This window comes from Maniola jurtina, chromosome 1, assembly GCF_905333055.1.
Source record: "Maniola jurtina chromosome 1, ilManJurt1.1, whole genome shotgun sequence".
Taxonomy (NCBI): Eukaryota; Metazoa; Arthropoda; class Insecta; order Lepidoptera; family Nymphalidae; genus Maniola; species Maniola jurtina.
In genome coordinates, this window is record NC_060029.1 from 8,513,526 (window position 1) to 8,534,109 (window position 20,584).

Genomic DNA, 20,584 nt, shown 5'->3' on the forward strand with positions numbered 1-20,584 from the left:
ATTAAATTATAAAAAATTAAAACTAATTTACAATTATAACTTATTCTATAGCTACGCGATGTAACTAACAGAATTTGGAAACTATCGCTACGCGATGTAGGTGATAGAATGAAATTTATTTTATTGCCGTTTTTAAAGAAAACTAGAATTTGGGTCGCGGTTGCGAAATCGCTGACTCCGCCGCTCGTGTCTTGAGGCTGCATCATGGGTCAGCGCTATACGTGGAGCTGTGCGATATAACTCCTCCACCCTGAGATCAGCAACTATTTGAGAACGCTGTGACAAAATGTTGCTGGGAGCTGCTCTCGAAGTCGGCTGGGGTCTTCATCTTCTTGGTGATCCTTTTTCGGATTGATATTTATTCCAGACTTGATTGCGGAGCTGCTTTTATATCGTCGAAATAATATGATACCACAGATGAGTGCAAGTGTACTTGATAGTATGACGTAGAATGGTATCGTCGTATGATAAATCGTTGTAGATTCTTGTTCCAAGTGCAATGTTGGCTGGAGCATGACTTTAGTCTGAATAGAATGTAGGTTTCTTAGGTCGATCGACTTCATACTTCTGTGATCAAGGCTTGTCTGTTGTAGTTTCTTCTCGAAGTTGATGTTCACGATTTTAAGGGGTTGACCCGCAGCTTTATCTTCTCTATTACATAAGGTGTGAATTTGCGTAGGGTGTGACAATGATAGGATATAGTGTTTTTCATCTTCTTCAATTCTTCCATGGTTTCTTAGGAGAGGGTTGTAGTCGCAATACCGCCGGTGTGGTCCAAAGTTTGATTTTGAAATTGATTCTGGGTGCAGTCCGATGATGTTCGAAGCTGATGACTCTTCCTTTCGCAGAGGTAATTGGTGATTGTACTTCGGGCATTCAGCCTCTATGTACAAGAACATATGCCTGTTGGATAGGATGTAAGGAGAGGGCGGAAAGAGAGCCTGCATGTTTCTATTTGGGAATACAGCTAGCTTATATAAATCAAAGGACTCTACCGATACTATATAGGCATTTTAAAACTATAACTATTCATTTACCATAGTAATACTAATTACCTTTATAATTCCCTATAACTATTCTAATCTAAAGGTTAAAACCCGAAATGCTCCTTATTAAGGATCCTACTCCGTCTATGAGACCTCCTTTTTGAACGATTTGACTCTAGAATTGTCAGCTGGATCAACATGTTGTCCAACTTGCCGTAAAGATGTTTTAATCGATTTGAAATTGTTCACATAAAACGTGGGTGTCATTTTACACGGTCTCAGGTTTTACTGTCTGAGTCACTGTCATTTGAACGTTAGGAGGGTCGTTCGGATGAAAAGTATACTGTAATAATTTAGGAATTCGTTTAATTCTATGTTTTATTCTTTTAGATATATAGATGTGGATCGGAAGGTCGGCTAGGACTTTGTCCTGGATGTATCGTGGACCTAACTTCTGCTGGATTGTAGAAGGGTTGCTTATGACTGTCAAATGTAATTGTCTGTGAAACTTGTTGGGTGGTTCGTCAGTCATAGGTACTTCCAGGATCGGGTTTTCCCTACTGGTATGAGCAGTTTCTGTGGATGAACCTATTGAAATATGGTCTACCGATGGATTTGCTATAATGGAGCTAGTCTCCTCGTTATGGACTTGTATTCGCGACAGGGCGTCGGCGTTGGTATTTGCTTTACCCTTTTTATATACTACAGTAAAATTGTACTCGCTTAGTCTGAGTTTCCAACGAATTAGTCGTGAGTTGGGTTCCTTCATGCTCATAACCCACTGTAAGGGTTTATGGTCGGTTATAATTTTGAATTTTCGACCAAATAAATAGGGGCGGAAATATTTTGTTGCCCATACGATAGCTAACAATCCCTTCTCGATGGTACTATAATTTAATTCGGAATCATTTAAAGTTCTCGAGGCATAACAAATAGGCTTGTCGGACCCTTCGGGGCCTTGGGAAAGTATTGCACCGATAGCGACGTTAGACGCGTCAGTCGTGAGAATGAAGTCCTTATTAAAGTCAGGGTACTGCAATATGGGGTCATTAGTTAAAAGATTTTTACATTTTTCGAAACAATTTATGTACTCAGAGTTCATAGTGATTTTATTTCCCTTTTTCAAACATTGTGTGAGGGGCTTAGTCAGTCGAGCAAAGTCAGGGATAAATTTTCTATAGTAACCTAATAGACCTAAAAACTGTTTTATTTCCTTGGTCGTTTTTGGAATTGGGTAGTTTTCTATAACTCGAATTTTGTCGGGGTTAGGTTTGATACCTTCCCTAGAGATAATGTGGCCTAGGTAAGCTGTCTCTAATTTTAAAAATTCTGACTTATCCATCTGGATCTTAAAGTTGGATTCCCTTAATTTTTTAAATACTTTTTCTAGGTTAACTAGGTGTTCCTGCAGGGATGTACTAAAAACAATTATGTCATCTAGATAGACTAAGCACACGGTATTTTGTAATTCCTTAAGGACGTTATCCATTACGCGCTGGAAAGTCGATGGTGAGTTTTTTAATCCCATCGGCATTCGTAAAAATTCATAGTGTCCGTGTTCGACATTGAACGCGGTTTTAGGGATATCCTCGGGGTGCATCTCTACCTGATAAAACCCACTAGCAAGGTCTAAAGTAGTGAAGTATTGGCAGTTACCAAGTTTGTCGAGTACGTCCGTAATGTTCGGGATGGGGTATTTATCGTCTAAGGTTTTTTCATTTAATTTCCTAAAGTCTACGACTAACCGCCATTTTGTTTTACCAGAGGCGTCTGCCTTTTTGGGAACGACCCAAATAGGTGAGCTCCATGCGGATTCCGAGGGTCGTATTATTCCTTGATCTAACATCTTTTTAATCTGGTCCCTAACCTCCTGTCTATGAACAAAGGGATAGCGATAGTTTTTGCCATGTACTGGGATTTCGTCACTATTTCTAATGCGATGCTTAATCTTGTTGGTGAACGTTAACGCTTCGCCTTCGATATAGAATATATCGGCATACCTAGAACATAAGATCTCTAAATTAGCACGTTCTTCCGGATTCAAGTGCTCGGTACGAAGTCGCGATAGAACTTCTTTCGCGCGGGATGATAGATTAACTTTTTGGAAAGTCTCTAAATTGTAAATTTCGGTAGTAATCGTCCTATCCATGGAGAAAATAACGTCATGCGGAGTTGGGTTAAAGACCTCTAATATTCCTCGATTGTTTCTAACAGCTGTTAAGCAACTAGGTATAACGCAATTTGATATTACCTGCTCGGAAATTAAAACATCGCCGTCTTGACTATTAATAGGTAATCGGAGTAGTTTTGATGAGTTCGCAGGTATCACGTCTTCATAATAATTCACATTACGCGAATTATACATTTGAATAGGGTTTACGGCATTTTCTGTGTATAGTAGTCTGTCTTTAAGGTCTATTTTAGCTGCCCACTGTTCAAGTAGATCTAACCCTATGAGTCCGTCAAAGTAATTATGAAATCTGTATATAAAGAATTTCATATCGGTCATGTCGTTGAACTCTGTGAAGGTCGGTATTGTAATCGAATAGTCGCTACGGGTCGTCGCATGCACATTAGTTACTTCAAATGGGTCATAATCTGGCGAAATATGGGGAAAATATAGCTCCACAGCTTCCGGGCTTATAAAAGACTGGTTAGCACCTGTATCGATGAGTAATTTAATAGGGGGGTTGTTAATTTGAATATATGGAAGCTGTCTTTGCGTTTGCATGTTGAGCTCTATTTTGGTCTTTTTAATTTGGGGGCTTTTTGAAAATCCGACTGGGATTTACTCGTCGAAGGTTTTTCGTCAGATTCTGAATGTGGAATCTCGTTAGTTGCGTCATAGTATGGGTTACTATCGGGGTCAACGTCACCGTAGTTGTCGGGATCGTCGGTGTATGTAGCGTAATAGTCGTATGGTTCTGGGTCGAAATAATAGTCAGGGTAGTCGTCGTAGTAGTTTTCATGGAAGTTAAATTCATGGACGTTCGTTTCCCGGGGATAGTTGTTTAACTGTGGCGTGAATCCACGGTTATAAAAGTTCGTGGGTGGTAGTTGTTTAGGTGTATAATTAACAACTCCACTCATGGGCTTTTGGAACTGATTTTGGTTCCTAGGGGGAAGTCTAAATAAATTACTCTTAGGATTATAATTAGGTGGCGGTGCACGGAACATTTGTTGCGTGCGAGTCGGATGATGTTGATTCGGCTGACCTACCTGGTTTTGTCTCCAAGGCAGCGGTTGCTGCTGTTGTGGCTGCAGGGGAACCTGCTTCTGCATTGGAGGCACAAATGGAGAAGAATGGAATGCTTTTGGTATTGGTGATGGGAACACCATAGGGTTCGCGGTAAGCGGCTTCGGTGTCGCGTGTTTTCTGTCGTTAAATGATTCATTCCTACTTTGCATATAGGTAGCATTCAATTCTTCTTGTACGAATTCTAGGGCTTTTTCGATACTGTCAGGACGCATGCAGCGAATCCGGGAGCCGAGAGGCTCTTTTAATCCGCGTACGTAAGCCTGCATAGTTAACTTTTTATAAAGAGCGCGTTTCGCCTCTACCGTTGAGGGAAGTGTCTCATGAAGTACTACGTAGGTCATAATGGTACTAAATAATGTCTGGCATCGTTCATAGTACTCTTGTGGAGTACTATTCCCTTGTGTCGCTAAAGCTAAATCATTGTAAAGCGCGGTCTCGTCGCGTTGATCGGAAAAGTTATTAATTAGGGCTGTCCTAATTCCTATCCAGTTGTCTGAGATACCATTTGAATTTATGAACCTCGCCGCCGGACCGGTGACCTTGTTGAGGATACAATTGATTAGACTTAGGTTAGTGAGTTCGGACCCGGGTTCGGTTCCTATGTAGTGACTCACTAACTGATCACAAATACTTATAAATCTAGGTAGAACGTGCGGGTTCCCGTCGAATTCGGGAACTACGCGTACGGCCTTAAGTATAGTGTCGGGGTCGTGACTCGCCATGGTCGCTTCCCTTATCGACTCTAACCTACTTATATCTAAATTAAGTCTACGGGAGGTCCTACTCGATGCAGGCCCTCCTGGGTTCGATTTCCTAGGATGGAAAATCGTGGGAAATTATAAAATAGGGGGAGTAAGGACACAGGCAGTTCTATGTACTTACATAAACATTTCCTCTGGGCTTGAATCGATTTTCGGATTCTCCTCGGCTCGTGCTTGTAGGTTCTTCTGTAGGATCTTGAGGAAGTGGTCACGACACGACGTGCTTCTTCTTGAATATCCTACCCCTTTAAGACTGCGCCAGTGAAGGAAGTCACAGCCGAGGGGCCCAAAAAAAACTATTTACTTTATTACTATTTAATTAAATTATAAAAAATTAAAACTAATTTACAATTATAACTTATTCTATAGCTACGCGATGTAACTAACAGAATTTGGAAACTATCGCTACGCGATGTAGGTGATAGAATGAAATTTATTTTATTGCCGTTTTTAAAGAAAACTAGAATTTGGGTCGCGGTTGCGAAATCGCTGACTCCGCCGCTCGTGTCTTGAGGCTGCATCATGGGTCAGCGCTATACGTGGAGCTGTGCGATATAACTATTTCAAAAACAAAGAATATGTAAGGAAGTAAATATTATTTTATGAATATGAAACAAAAAGACGTGAGAGGTAGATTGTTGCTTTTCAAAAAAACACCTATCTACTTAGAAATAAGATAAAAATATCGTCATGCCTTTACCACTTTTATTTTATAGAGACGCCTCAAGATATTGTCACCGATCAAAGTATATTTAAGTACATAACTAGGTATGTATTTACTGATATCAAAACAAATAAAACTTTCATTTAACATCTTACCTACCTAACACTAGCTGATCCACTGGGGTGTGGGATGAAAGACTTACCCATAGATATAAGTGCAGTTAGCTTAAATGTTACTTCTGGATAAAGTAACTTTTAATGGTGAAAGTACCTAAAATCGCTTCAGTAGTTGCAAAATTTATCGATTACAAGAAACAAACAAATCATTCCTCTTTATAATATAATTAATACTAGATGAAACCCAAGACTTCGTCATCGGTCCATTGTGGCGTGAAGGAGTAACAAACATCCAAACTTTCACATTTATTATTAAGTGAGATTTTCCAAATACAAACGAACACCGTAGATACAACAAACTTGGATAATAAATTAATTAAATGATTTATTTCCCTTGTGTATTCATAAGGGGAGCGTCAAAACGCGTGTAATGTTCCCCTTTCAAAGTAAAACATTTCTTTGTGGTGCGGCGCTGTCGCTCTTGACATCGCTGAACCAGGACAATTTGTTCGCTAGAAAAAATAGTGAAGGGTTATTTTGCGGTTGCATTGTGTTGACTGTTGAGCTTCAAGTCTCATAAATTATGTTGCACTCTAAGTTAGGAGCACAGTGCACCAGGTGGCCCAAGTTATTTTAGTCTCCTGCTTATGCACCAATAAGGGAGTAAATTTTGTTTTATGGCTTCCATTCAAACATTTGATTCATTGTTCGAGTTTTATGTAGCATTTTGAGTTACAAACGCTATTTATTCACTGTCAAATGTGCACGAGAGTATTCTGGGATACAGCATATTTTATTTACTTATTATTGTAGGAATTGTAGGCAGATTTTATTAGATGGTGAAGCGCGCGGGCTGACAGCTGGCGGGCATGTTCAACGGAGCGTGATATTTTTTGCAAAGCCCATGTTTTGCGGCTGCAGTTAAAATTTCAGCGATGTAATTTTATATTACTTTGTAATTCTATACATAATTACGTACCGTGACTAGAATCGCGTAACTAAACTATCTGAATGTAATGTATACCTCTATTTTTAGGCTACAATTACGAGCTTTTATTCTCAAAGCACGAGCAGTGCTTAAAATTTCGATCACTTGCCTTATAAATATTGAATATTATAATAAGAAAATTATTGTTAGTCTGTATTGGCATTGTATTTACTTACTTTTTACTTAGGTATTTATTAAATACACGAATAATTAATTTAGCTTTTGCTTTATTAATGAGCTTTTTCTCGATGGCAAGTTTTAGTGTTTTAAGCGTTCTTACTACTAAGTAGGTACATATTCTATTATTCTATTTTTATACACACGTAGGTATGTTTTTGTTGTTTATACCTATGTGTTTATTATGAAACCACAACCAAGCTAACGATTGTTTTGAATACAAAGTAAATGAATGTTAATAGTGAAGTAGGTACTCATAACGCATTATTCGTAATGAAACAGTGCCGCTCCTGTTCTGTTCATCAGAGGCATCGCTAAGTACCTGTGAGCTGCCCGGTGCCCCTCTCGACTTCCGGTCAGCACTCGACTCGCTTTAGGCAGTTCCTGCACAGTGCAACATCCGGTGGCAATAACAATTACGCATTTAGATCGGAAAATAGCACGCACATTCAAACACGTACGATCGACCTGATCCAACTAGGTAGGTAGGTTTACACAGAAAAAGGGGTCAGTGTTTGTTGATATTTGTTTTAACTCTCAATAGCTAGTAGGAACAAGGTACGCAACGACTCAACGAGTACCTAGCTACTTTACTATTTGTATTACAACGGTTCATGTTTAATAACAACAAAATAACTGGTCAATTGCGCCTAGGAAATTGGTAGGTAGGGTTCAGATAAAAACAAGTAGGTACCTACTACCTAGGTACCTACGTTAATTGCTATTAGATTGATCATTGAAGGCATCTGATAGCAATACAATAAATCTTATGCTCAAATTGTAAGCGTTCTTGGGTGTCTACTTAATGTTCTGTAGATAGGTAAGTAAGTGCGCGTAGGCCTGTACATTTATGTATAAAAAACGTGTTTCCACGCAGGGGGTCTCCAATCCCATAATATTAAATCATTTCAAGTCTTTACTGACTACTGTTTATTATTATTACTTTTTATTCGATGTGATAACACCTTATACAATATTTATTATACGAAAAGCACGTCGGTGAATATAAACAACCTAAGAAAACCTGTATTTTTCCCGAGATAGGTAAAATAAAATAATAATACTTACTTAAACTTCACCAACGTAAGTTACTTAAGTAAGTTTAGCTTGGCAAGGTAGAACTAGACCTAGTTAAGTACTAAGTATTTTATGAATATGATCGTGATATGATATATTATCATTTCGAACCCTGAGTACATTTAAGCTTTATTGCATTCTATACTGAGTGCGATGACTAATCTCGTCTAAAAACGTCTATGCTGAACAGCTAAAAGAATACAAATGTTTGAGTGGTGCGACAAAAACGTCTGCTTGTCAGTCATCAATCGACTGTGAATAAAGGTGATCGTATACCTACAGTCCTACAAGAGTCTTAAGCCATTGTCTACTCAGTTACTCACTACTGAGCACGGATCTCCTTTCAGAATGAGAAGAGTTTAGGCCTAAGTCCGCCACGCTGACCCGATGTTGATTGGCAAACTTCATACACCTTTGAGAACATGATGGAGAATTCTCAGGCATGCAGGTTTCCTCGCGATGTTGGTAATTGCTTCCCCATTAAAGCAAGTGATATTGAACTGCTTAAAATGCAAACTCGGACAAGTTAGAGTCCAGGATCGAACTCCCGACCTACCGAATAGGCGACCGACGTCTTAACTACTAGGCTATCACCGCTCTAACAAGAGCCAAGAGGTGCAAATGCAACACATTTTCCACCAAAATGCTTTGGCGACAGCAGCAAGATTCAGCCACATTGAGTTTACCTATTTAAGAAATTCTGATAGAAATAGAAAGATTTTTTTATTGAAATAAACTTTTAAACTTTGGAATCGTTAAGTGAATCTACCACTGATTCGGAAATCGGAATGCTCTTCCTACCGCGAAGAACCAACAAGAAACTCGGCGTTTGCTCTTTAGATACCGCCTGATGCTGTTGACGTCACACAATTTCAGTAGAAAAAATACTTCAAAATGCGCTTCTAGCTGCACTTGCGGCTCTGGCGGCTTCTGCGACTTCTGCTAAACTTGCTGCTATGTGCGATCTCCTTAAAACACGTTCCTATCAATGCGAGCACAACATTGAAACTCGGAAGGTTCACTCCCTTAAGGAATGTGCCATAAATCATCATATACTTACATCGCATCTATATCCTCGCTCAAAGAAACCGACGTGCCCGAACCGTGGTAGTACCCACAATTCATTGTTATCAATAAGAATGTTCTTAATAGAGGTAAATGTGCAGCCTGCACGATACAGTTATGTAAGTAATAAAATATAACTGAAGCGATTTTAAGTTATTTACAATAGGTACCTACCTACCAATTATTTTGACTAATAAAGACAATACTATAGGACCAGTAAGCACCTATTCAAAAGGTGCGTAATAATGACAGAGCGATTTTATTATATGCGTGAACCGGACAAGCAATAAAAATACTTTTCAGCAAAAAAAAACTTTATATAGGTACTACTTAGGATTAATATAAAACAATAATTAATCTTTCTGACTTTATTTAACTGATAAAACGCTTGAATAAATTCATAGCTATAGCTGATGCTCCCGGCTGTACGAACTCACGCGCTTAGTCGACGTAAGCCCGCCTAGTTTCGAACCCATAGTTTTTCACAAGGGATTCAGCTCGCAAACGCGTCGATTTACAATGGAAATATGTCATGGCAGTTTAAACGCTAAAATTCATACCTATTAAAAATTCACAATCATAAGATACAAATGTTCATAAGATCTGTATGGAGCTAGGAGAAATTATAATTAAATTTTAAATAAAAAGCCTAAAAACTATACAACTACAATTAAACAATTAAACTACTTTAGGTTTTTTATAAACGTGCGATAATTGTTTACTTAAGTCATAAATGAGCAAGTAATTATTATAATCGGATGTACGTATATTTTCCAAAAATGTCCAATTAACGTGTTTATGATAATTGGTGGATAATTAAGGGCTTATGAGGGCTCTAGTATTTACCAATTCAACTTCTCTTCCTTCGACGATAAAAAATAGTAGGGTTATTATGTGGGACAGGGTAGGAGAGTTACAATGAAGTCTTACTCACTATCTTAATTATTAAGATAATGCCTTTACTTTGTGTAATAACATAAGACTGTGCCCGTATTATAATTAAGTACCTTCACGGAGACGTCAAAAGCGCCGCCTATCAAAGACCTTTTGTTTGCAACGTTTCTCTGTGCACGCGCAGCATCACATGCTTATAATTAACTCCTAAACAACGCATAGATAACATAGCACATACGTAGATATTCAAATAATGACTAGTACACATTATACGGATTCATTCATCCATACTAACTTAAACGCATTATTACTTGAATGATTGGTTTTTATTCAAATAAACTTTAACAAGCACTTTTGAATCATCCAATGCGTCTACCACTGGTTCAGATTGCCAATAAGAAACTCGGCGGTTACTCTTTTCAAAGAATTGATTTACAATAATATTAGATAATAATGCCATGAACCTACACCTAATATTCTTTTCTCATTAACATAATTATCGAGTACTATGCTTTTTTCAGGAGTATACTTTTAATAGGTTTTTTTAACTTGTGTAAATAATAGGTCCGTCATACCTAATTGAAGCGGTCATTTTATGCACAGTTACTTGTTATGACTGCATTGTCAAAAACAAGTAACGCCGATGAATACTAATTTACAGTACTTCATTTTGCATAAAGGTTAAAGACAATAACTGCTTTTTGACCTGAAAACGTTAGGTAGGTACATTGTTTTCTAATCACACTCTGTAAGTAGCGTCCAGTAATGAGTATGTATGGAGATGGACTACAAGAGCTAATCATCGGAAGACAAAGGTAGGTATTTTCCTTTTAAAACTTTTGTAATTTTTTGTTTGTCTTTCTGACTGTCAGGTATTAATACCATTCTATTTTTGCCACAAATCTATGATATCTAATCATAGATATCTGCCATACATTTGTCATGAGTCACCTTTAAATATATCAATGCACAGTAGCGACTTAGATTATTATTTATTCTTTGACTAAGAAGCCAACTAACAAAGTAAGTATAAATTATTGTCTAGGTAAGTTAGAAGTTTTAGGGGAATCGGAATAAATTAGGTTTTCGAAAACCCCACGAGAAGATTTTCTGGGATGAAAAGTATCCTCCATCCCAAGATTGCATACTATTTCCATGCCCGTTAAGATGGGTTCAGCAGTTGAGCCATGAAAGGGTAACAAAAAGACAGACACAGGGTTTTTCTTAATTCGCTATAGATACCTACACGCTTGACCACAATCACACCTGATGGAAAGTGATGATGTGGCTTAAGTTAGAACGTTTGTCTAGAAGATGCTTAGTCACTCTTGTTTTAAAGATACCCGAATAAGTGGTAGCTCAGAATACATAATAGTACAGGTAGTGGTGGTTACTTTCGCATTTATAATATTTTAGTCACTAGCTCTTTTACTATGGCGTTCCCAAGGTTTGTGTTGGGTGACAGTGAACTTGGCTAGTTCGTGGCGGAGGCGGCGGGTGGCATGGGCCGCACGGCTCGGCGCCAGCCAGCCTGTGGGCGGTGCACTTGTTCTTGCGCAACTATTTGGGCACTTCGGCTCTTCGTGTGCGCCATGTGACAGCGTTCCGGACTCGCATCGCCACATTAGCATTCTACCGTTAACTGGCCAAGGCAAACTCATGACGGCATACCTACCATCTACTTACAATACCATGAAATAACATCAGCTCAGACTTTTGTCTATTGGTAAGTACCTATTGTTTATTACACGATTACCCAAAAAAAGGAGTGTATTGTTTTCAGGATTCATGTAGGTATGTGAGTTTCATTATTCCACCCTAACTTCAAAATGCCTGAACAGATTACGATGTATGGGGTAAGTAGAGTGGCGTTAGAATCCTTACGTCACCTTTCAGACACATGGCCTATAATTTTTTTGAAAATAGTTCAATATGGCGCCTGTATGGGGGGAATTTGCAGAAATCCTATCTTACAAAAAAAAAATAGTTTCCAACCCCAGCGGTTTAACTAAGGTGCCTCTGATATAAGCAAAAATTTTTTTTTTGACTTTGTAGTGTTTGTGGTTTTTGAAGTCGGTTTTATTCTTCTTTTGATTTTTTTTTTATATGTAGATAATAATATATATAGTAGGTACAGATTGCATAATGCATATTATACCTACTGTCTTGTAGGCCGGTAAATATTCAAAGATTGATTATATTAATAATAATTATTGGTACCTAATTATGTAAAAAGTACATTATCAATGCACTAGCGATAACCCAAAGGTTAAAAAGAATACGCCCTTGTTGATAACTTAACTGCAATGATAATATTTAGTTTTTTTCATTAACAAAGAAATTAATTCTTATGAAATGTTAACTTTAACATCTTTGAATGCTAACAATCTAAAGATAATATTATGACAAATAATAAAAACACAGGAGACACAAAACAAAGGGCAACCTTATTACTATAGCATGTAGTGATATCTTCCAGGCAAGCCATATAAATAAATTATTACCTACTTTTATTATAAGCTTATGTGATATGTCCTATTTATTTTATTTAGGGTGTGGATTCAGGTCTCATTTGTACACGAGAGCTTTTTTAACGTCCGTTAAAAAGGCGTCCGAATAGAACAAATGTATTGCCAAGTATCTGTTCACACGTAAAAAAGCGTTGACGCGTGAACATAATATACTCGGGGAAAAGCTCTCGTGTAAATGAGGCCTTAAGGTCATAACAAATCGGCTTAAACTACCCTAGATGCTACTACTAACTACGATGACTACGACGTTTACCAAAAATCTAAACAATTTCGTCGATGCATACCTAGTGCATCTTCGCTTACAGTTAGTGCTCAGCTCACGCAGGTAAGATCGTATTAAATCTTTGTCAGTGATTAGTTTTTTAGGAACGACCGTACTAATAACTCTCTGTTATCGGTATATTTTGTATTGGAAAACATTCGGTCACGGCAATGTCACGAAAACAGATGCCGCTTGGATTGGAACAACTTGTTATCTTTGCGCTATACAAAAGTTCAAGTAGGTTTAGGCAGACGAGTTACAAGTGCAACCAATTATTCGAATATTTTGAAACTGCAAAACAAACAAGTTGCATAATAATATATTTTCTTTAAAATGGGATCTCTCTGCACATGATACCTATTGAAAACTTTCTGTTTAAAATAGGATAGGGTTTAGTAAAGGTAGAATATTAGACTTTTATTTGTACGAACGGAAACGAACTCGAAGAGGAAGAAAAACGCAATCAAACGCTATCGAATACCACCGGAATGGTCGAATCCGGAATTTTCAGCTATTTCGGAAAATTCGCCTTTCAACTTTGTTTGCTTTTAAAATTGTAATGCACTGCACGGAAACTGCAAAGCTAACTAAACTCAATATGAAGCAAATAGGTATGTATTACAACATTTATAAGCGTAGCCACCGGAACTACCGTAAATTTTGACTGTACCAAACTAGTGTTACCTGCAAAATTATACGAAAACGTTATCTTTAAGTTTTTCAGTGAAATAATAAAGGATTGTAATGCGCCTGGTATATTACGATATCGATACATTTTTTTTGTTTAATCGGATTTATCCTACTCTGTTTTTGAACAAAATATTTCCACGTGAAAAACCTAGTCATAAGATTTTCGGTTAATTTAAACTTTTAAAGGTACCATGTGGTGATGAAAAATCAGAATACAGTTTTCACTACCCCTCGTCTTCCCGTGGGTCGGAGAACGGGCAGCAGCGTCCTCTGTGCTACTAGGTAAGTACCTACTACTATTTACTGCGATCACCAATCCGTCTGCCCATCGTGGTGGTAATGGGAAAACCCTCCCGTTGAGAAAGGCCTTTAGTCCAGCAGTGGACTGTTAAAGGTTATTGATAATGATTAATTTAAACAATATTTGGAATCACAACAATTTAGAAGGCAAAAACCCATGACAGAAGAAAAATATTTGAAGTAACAGTATGACGAAATGATGGACAGCGACAATAATCGGAAAATTATCCTTCAAGTCAATTGAAGGAATGTATCCGGCGGCTCTAGTCGTTTAGGAGTGCGGGCAATCAATTATTCCTCATTGGCTTCGTTAAAGCGGGAGCTGGCACATGGGAAAACTGGGATATCCTTTCACATAATACCTATGCGCGTATTAAATTTTTGCGTAACGTAAACGCAACATCTAATGTGGTCGAATGTTGCGGGCAGACCGTAATGATTATAATAAATCATGCAGTCAGTTATCATCAAGTAAATAGAGCTGTTGTAACTTTCGAAAGCTTGCATATGGTTGCATCAAAAAATTCGGAAATAGAGAAATTTTGTAATCTTAAAGTATGTAAAAGCTTATTATCGAAGCATAAATAAGTAAGTAGGTAGGTATCGCTCTATAGCTTTGCCCTTTATCTAATATCAAAAAATGTATCGATCTAACCCTAGACTAGACCACAAAGAAGAGATACCTACTATGTATCTAGACGGTAAATATTTAGCAAGTAGATAAAGAATCGACACAAAAACTATGCAGTTGTTGAATAAGTTGTGTAAATTGAATTTTATATACTTAAAGGAAGTCGGTTAAAAAGATAGTAGGTAGGTTCCTAGCTACCTAAGTAGTAGGTACCTATCTACATGGTTTATACAATACGCATTGGCAATACTGAAAGTGGGTATTTAAACACCTGTTTTATTATGTACTTATGAGTACATCCATAATAGTTATTATTTAAATAAGTAGGTACATATTTAAGTAGTTAGACTGAAGGTGAAGCATATTAAGCAAAATTCTTGTAGATAATCTTTTACCACATAAAAACGTGTAGGTTATGAACACTATCATAATTATTCATATTCTATTATTTTGCCACTTCTCATCCAGGTAATAAGACACTACTTACCATGTCATCTATGTAAAAGGAAAAACAAAAATATGATAACTTTTCATCCGTGCGAAGTCAGAGCGGGTTCGCTTCCATAGGTAGGTGTACTAACTTGTATAAAGGAAATGGTGACTGACTGACTAAATGAACTGTCAATGCATAGCTCAAACTACTGTACGGATCGGGCTGAAAGGCATGCAGATAGCAAACCCTTTCAAGTTAGTCCGCTTCCATCTTAGACTGCATCATCACTTACCACCAGGTGAGATCGCAGTCAAGGGCTATCTTTGTATCGAAATAAAAATTGAAAAAATGAAAAAGTTGTGATGACGTCTACATCCACTAAGGAAAATTCAACCCCTAAGGGAGTAAAATATGGGTAGTCCACGCGGACGAAGTCGCAGGCATACTCTACTTTTAGTATATAAATATTATTAGGTATAGTACCTACTTACTGAAAAAAAAAACTGTTTTACTTTGAAGTAGTACTTAGTCCTTTAAATTTTTTTTTTGCTTTTATAATTAATCTAGGTACCTATAGTGAATCTAGGTAGGAATATAGTTAGATAGAAGAGTAGAAACACGACTAGGTTATCTTAACTTACACTATAGATATTATTGTATTATTTTTACTCGAAATATTTCAAATTGTAATAGATACCTGAAATGCTAGATGCAATGGTCCAGTGACGCGACAAGCTGGCGGCGGAGATTCGTAACCCCAGAAGCAGTTCCAAGGCATTTTGATTCATTTTCGAAAACCGGACAAATACGTTATTTTTGCCTCCATTTCACACTTCGCGCGTTTCTAGCCATTGTTGAATATTCGATTATTAAATTTTCATTATGTAGAGTCCGAATAGGTAAACAAGTTAATAAGAGTTACATTCATGGGTTGCGTTTTGTGTACGATACGGCGCGGCGTAGAAAAATATAAAAGTATGTGTACAATGTACGGGCGCCCTACAGCTCGACCGCGGCACAACTGCGCGGCATCCGGCATTCTGACCCGACACAGCTGATCCCTCTCATCAATGATCATCACTAGGAAAAAGGTTCAGCCTACCTAAGTTCTACAATAAAAAAAGCTTCTACTAGGTAATATGGATGGCGGGAGGCCAAAAACGCATTTTGGGTTGGTTTATCAAAGCCACGGCCGCCAGATTGGGTCCCTAGCTGAATATTTTGTCTTTCCTGTGCCTAAATTATGTTACTTATTAAAAGGTGTGTTAAAATGTTAATTATTAATATAATTATTATAGATGGTAACTACTAACTGCCTTAGTTAAAAGCGCGCATTTTTTTCTTTTGTAATCAAGGTGTATTAAAACCAGGAACCTTTGGGTATAGTTACGTACCAGTTCATCTGTCCGTCTGTTCGACTGTCTGTGTTTCATTTCTAAAAGAAATTTGGTAGGTTATATAATAATACATAAAAGAGATGTAAAGTTGAAAACACAGTTATGTGTACCTAGAAACTTGTAATCGCTACACAGAAGTATGTAAGTATATTAAAATTTTGAAACAAAAAGAATTTTCAGGTTCAATTTTCAACCTAAATAGGTGCCTACCTCCTGAACACGAAAAGTGAGAGTCGAAAACAATTGACGTTTTTTTCATTTGAGACCTTGTTCAATAGCTATTTTAAAATAATTATTAGGTTCTTAGACAATTTTTGAAATAACAACTAGGTACAACAACAAAAGTTTTGAGCAACTAGCAAGAATTCAGAACTCTAACTGCTTTAATATGCGTGTTATGAGTTCTGATGCGCACTTACCGTAAAAATAACTTAACACTTAGTCACCAGTATACATGAAGAGTATACTTCTAATGGATAATCAAAACAGTTTTATGGTTATATCATTAACATGCATACAACACTCTAAATCCATTAAAACCAATCTACAGAATTGTGTGACCAAGATTATCCTGACGATTGTCCCGCTCTCAGTAATAAATAAATACCTACCAAATACCCATATGGTCGTCGATGCATAAGGTCGTTTATGATTCTTGAGATAGGTTTATAGACCATATCTACAGTTTGTTGCCAGTTCTACCTCATAAAATTTTGATACTTCACGCAATTTGTGTGATGTGAAACGAAGATGTTTGCGATCGTATGTAAGTAGAGTTTTTCCTAACTTTTCCTAGTTTTTGAGATAGACCCCAAAACAAAAATGTTCTTAAACTCTTTATTATGTATCTACTCTACCCAAAGAGATCTAGAAAATGACATCCTGTGTTCGGTTTTGGATCAACGTTTTACGAATTAATCACTTTGTACGTTTGTAACTCATTCGGTCCGTCACGAGCTTAAGATTCGTAGTGACATACGGACGAACGGACAAACAGTACAGGTTACGGTGCTCTAAAAAGATAAAACCTAAATAAATTATAGGTAGGTACGCTGGCGCCCGCATGAAGTTCACTAGCTAACACGAAACCTTTTGAAACTGAAATCGTATAATTATACGATCACATAAAACCTTTTGATACTGTCTACATAAATTGAAATTCAAATTCAAAATATTTTTGAAACCCCCACCCAAAAAGAGGGGTGTTATAATTTTGTCGTGTGTATCTATCTGTCTGTGGCATCGTAGCTCCTAAACGAATGAACTGATTTTAATTTAGATTTTTTTGCTTCAAAGGCGGCTTGATCGAAAGTGTTCTTAGGTATAATCCAAGAAAATCGGTTCAGCCGTTTGAAAGTTATTTACTTTTTAGAGAGTTTTGTTTCGGGGTTTTTTTTTAAATTTATTATTCAATTAGACTACTTTTGAATCCCAAAGAGCTTCTACCGTCTATATAGTAGACTAGCTTTTGCCCGGTGCGCGAGCTGCTAAAGCAGCTCGCGTGACGTGGTAAGGTTAACTTTATTACATAAAACCAAATTGATTTATTAAGATACATAATTCACCCCGAAAAAACCCATAAAATGACAGGCATTTCTATTTTTTGTAGAAAAAGTAAGTCCGCCATCTTGGATTTGAAAATAAATGTCATTATCAAGATCAGCACCCTGGAAAACCCTGAACACGACATCCATATTATTTTTTGTAGATTAGGATAATAATTTAGTAGGGTGCGTGGGTGCGCGGACCACTAAAGTGGTCCGCGAGCATGCAGAGTTTGTTTCATCGAGTAGACCTTCGGACCCTGATCATCTTTTGCCAAGAAACCACTCTTCCATCTTTTATAGCCTCCGAGATAGACACCGACGAAATTTGTACGGCGGCCATCTTGTTTTTCCAAAAAATTCCACTTTTTCTATCAATCGTTTACTACTTTCTTCAAAGATTGTGAGTTTCAACGAAATCGGTTGGAAAACAAAAGAGTTGCAAAAATCACGTCGGTCGCCATCTTGTTTTTCTGAAATGTCATAATTTTTCCCTACTTGCTTCCACCAGCCAAACACATCTGTTCTACATTATCGTATCGTTTTCCGTCTCTTTCTAGGAGAATGAGACATTCAATATTCGCCATACATTTTCTATGGGGAAAAAAAATCCGCCATTTTGAATTTTTTTTCTATTCATCGAGTAGACCTTCGGACCCTGATCATCTCTTGCCACGAAACCACACTTCCATCTTTTATACCCTCCGAGCTGGACACCGGCGAAATTTGTATGTCGGCCATCTTTTCTTCGCCATTTTGAATTTTTTTCAGCTTTTTGGCAATTGGATGACGTCATAAATGACATTTGCTCGAGCACCCCCCACCTATCTTCAATACCTTAAGCGGGCCCTCCACCCGTCTCCGAAACCCTCAATCATCAGCTCTCTCCATAATTTTGGCTTACTAACTTTTTGTTTTCTATACGATACCATCAGTGAAAAAAATATTTTTCATACAAAATTTTACAGGAGTTTCTTAGTTGAAAATCTCGAAAATCTCCGCAAAAGTGGCAACACCGGTTGCATATTTCTATACTGCCAGCCGAGATACACAATCGATTCATACATATTGACTTTCCAAAATGTTGCCAACTGCCTCAAAAACGTGATCAAAATTTCGAAAAATGAAAAAAAATACAAAATGGCCGCCAACTCGTTTCACAGAAAATTTTTACAGGGTTTCATAATTTTCCCATTAACTACAGGATATACCGCTCCTGATAACGTTTCAATCTCTCATCTCGCTCGCATCCACGCGAAATGATCGTCCCTGAAAAAAGACAATGTCGAAAATCACTTTTGCTTCGATAAATTCCAGTGTTGCCAGTCCTCGGTGACGAAAATACTCAAATGTCATTTGTACGAGCAAAACACGTAATCGTTCATACTCGGATTTTGCAAAAAGTCCGTATTTCGATTTTTTACATTTTCCCAAAAACCTTGAAATTTCCCGAAAAATGGGGTAATTTTTCCCCACCAATCTATACCTCGAGTCTATACGTACAATCGCTTCATAGAAGCCGAATCGCTCCGATGTCGCCAACTTTGAGATATTTAACTTTTAAAATTGCGATTTTTCGTACCTCTAACATAATGGCCGCCATGACAGCCGCCATCTTGAATTTTTAAAAACTACTCCCGTTCTGTCAAAATTCAGGATAATCCTAGACGAAACCAGAAAAAAATAATTATATCAATTTCCCGTTTCGGATCTGTGGCGCCGCGGTTCGGGGTCGAAAATTCAAAATTTTCAAAACGCTACGGTTCGGCCGCCATCTTGTTTTTCCAATTTTTCTCACATTTTCTATTAACCGTTTACTACTTTCTTTAAACATTGTAAAATTCGATGAAATCGGTTGGAAAACAACGGAGCTGCAAAAATCACATCGGCCGCCATCTTGTTTTTCCGAAATGTCATAATTTTTCCCCAGTTGACTCCCCCATCCGAACACAACTCCCATTCATCACTATATCATTTTCCGTCTCTTTCTAGGAGAACAATTATGTCAATGAGTCAGTGAGTGAGTGGTAATCGAGCTATATATAGTACTAGTGTTTTGCTCGGTGCGCGAGCTGCTAAAGCAGCTCACGTGACGTGGTTAGGTTTATGAGTTGTATTGAACCGATTTTTTTTATTAAGATACACAAATGACCCCGAAAACCCCATAAAACGACACCTATATCAATTTTTTTCTTATAAAGTGCACGCCCGCCATCTTGGATTTCAAAATAAATGTCGTTATCAAAATCAGCGCTCTGGAAAACTCTGAAAACGACATCCATATTATTTTTTGTAGATTAGGATTATAATTTAGTAGGGTGCGTGGGTGCGCGGACCACTAAAGTGGTCCGCGAGCATGCAGAGTTTGTTCCACCGAGTAGACCTTCGGACCCTGATCATCTTTTGCCAAGAAACCACTCTTCCATCTTTTATAGCCTCCGAGATAGACATCGACGAAATTTATACGGCGGCCATCTTGTTTTTCTAAAATTTTCCACTTTTCCTATTAATTGTTTACTACATTCTTCAAAGATTGCGAGTTTCAACGAAATCAGTTGGAAAACAAAAGAGTTGCAAAAATCACGTCAGTCGCCATCTTGTTTTTCTGAGATGTCATAATTTTTCCCTACTCGCCTCCTCCACCCGAACACATCTCCCGAACATCATCGTATCGTTTATTGTTTCTTTCTAGGAGAATAAAACATAAAATATTCGCCATACAAAATGTATGGAAAAATAAATTCCGCCATTTTGAATTTTTTTTCTATTCATCGAGTAGACCTTTGGATTCTGATCCTCTTTTGTCAAG

At 37.5% G+C, this 20,584-nt stretch overlaps 1 protein-coding gene across 3 annotated transcripts in view; it reads right to left on the minus strand.

Moving 5' to 3' along the window:
- The window catches only part of LOC123869245 (tensin-1), a 139,279-nt gene that overhangs the window by 110,978 nt on the left and 7,717 nt on the right, over nt 1-20,584 (minus strand). Inside the window, exon 1 of one of the 3 annotated variants that reach the window (XM_045912099.1) lies at nt 15,532-15,853. The exons of the other annotated variants lie outside the window; for them this stretch is intronic. Within the exon in view, the coding sequence (XP_045768055.1) occupies nt 15,532-15,612 (81 nt within the window). The 5' untranslated portion in view covers nt 15,613-15,853. Of the gene's footprint in view, nt 1-15,531; nt 15,854-20,584 lie in introns of those variants that run through there. 3 annotated transcript variants of the gene reach the window in all.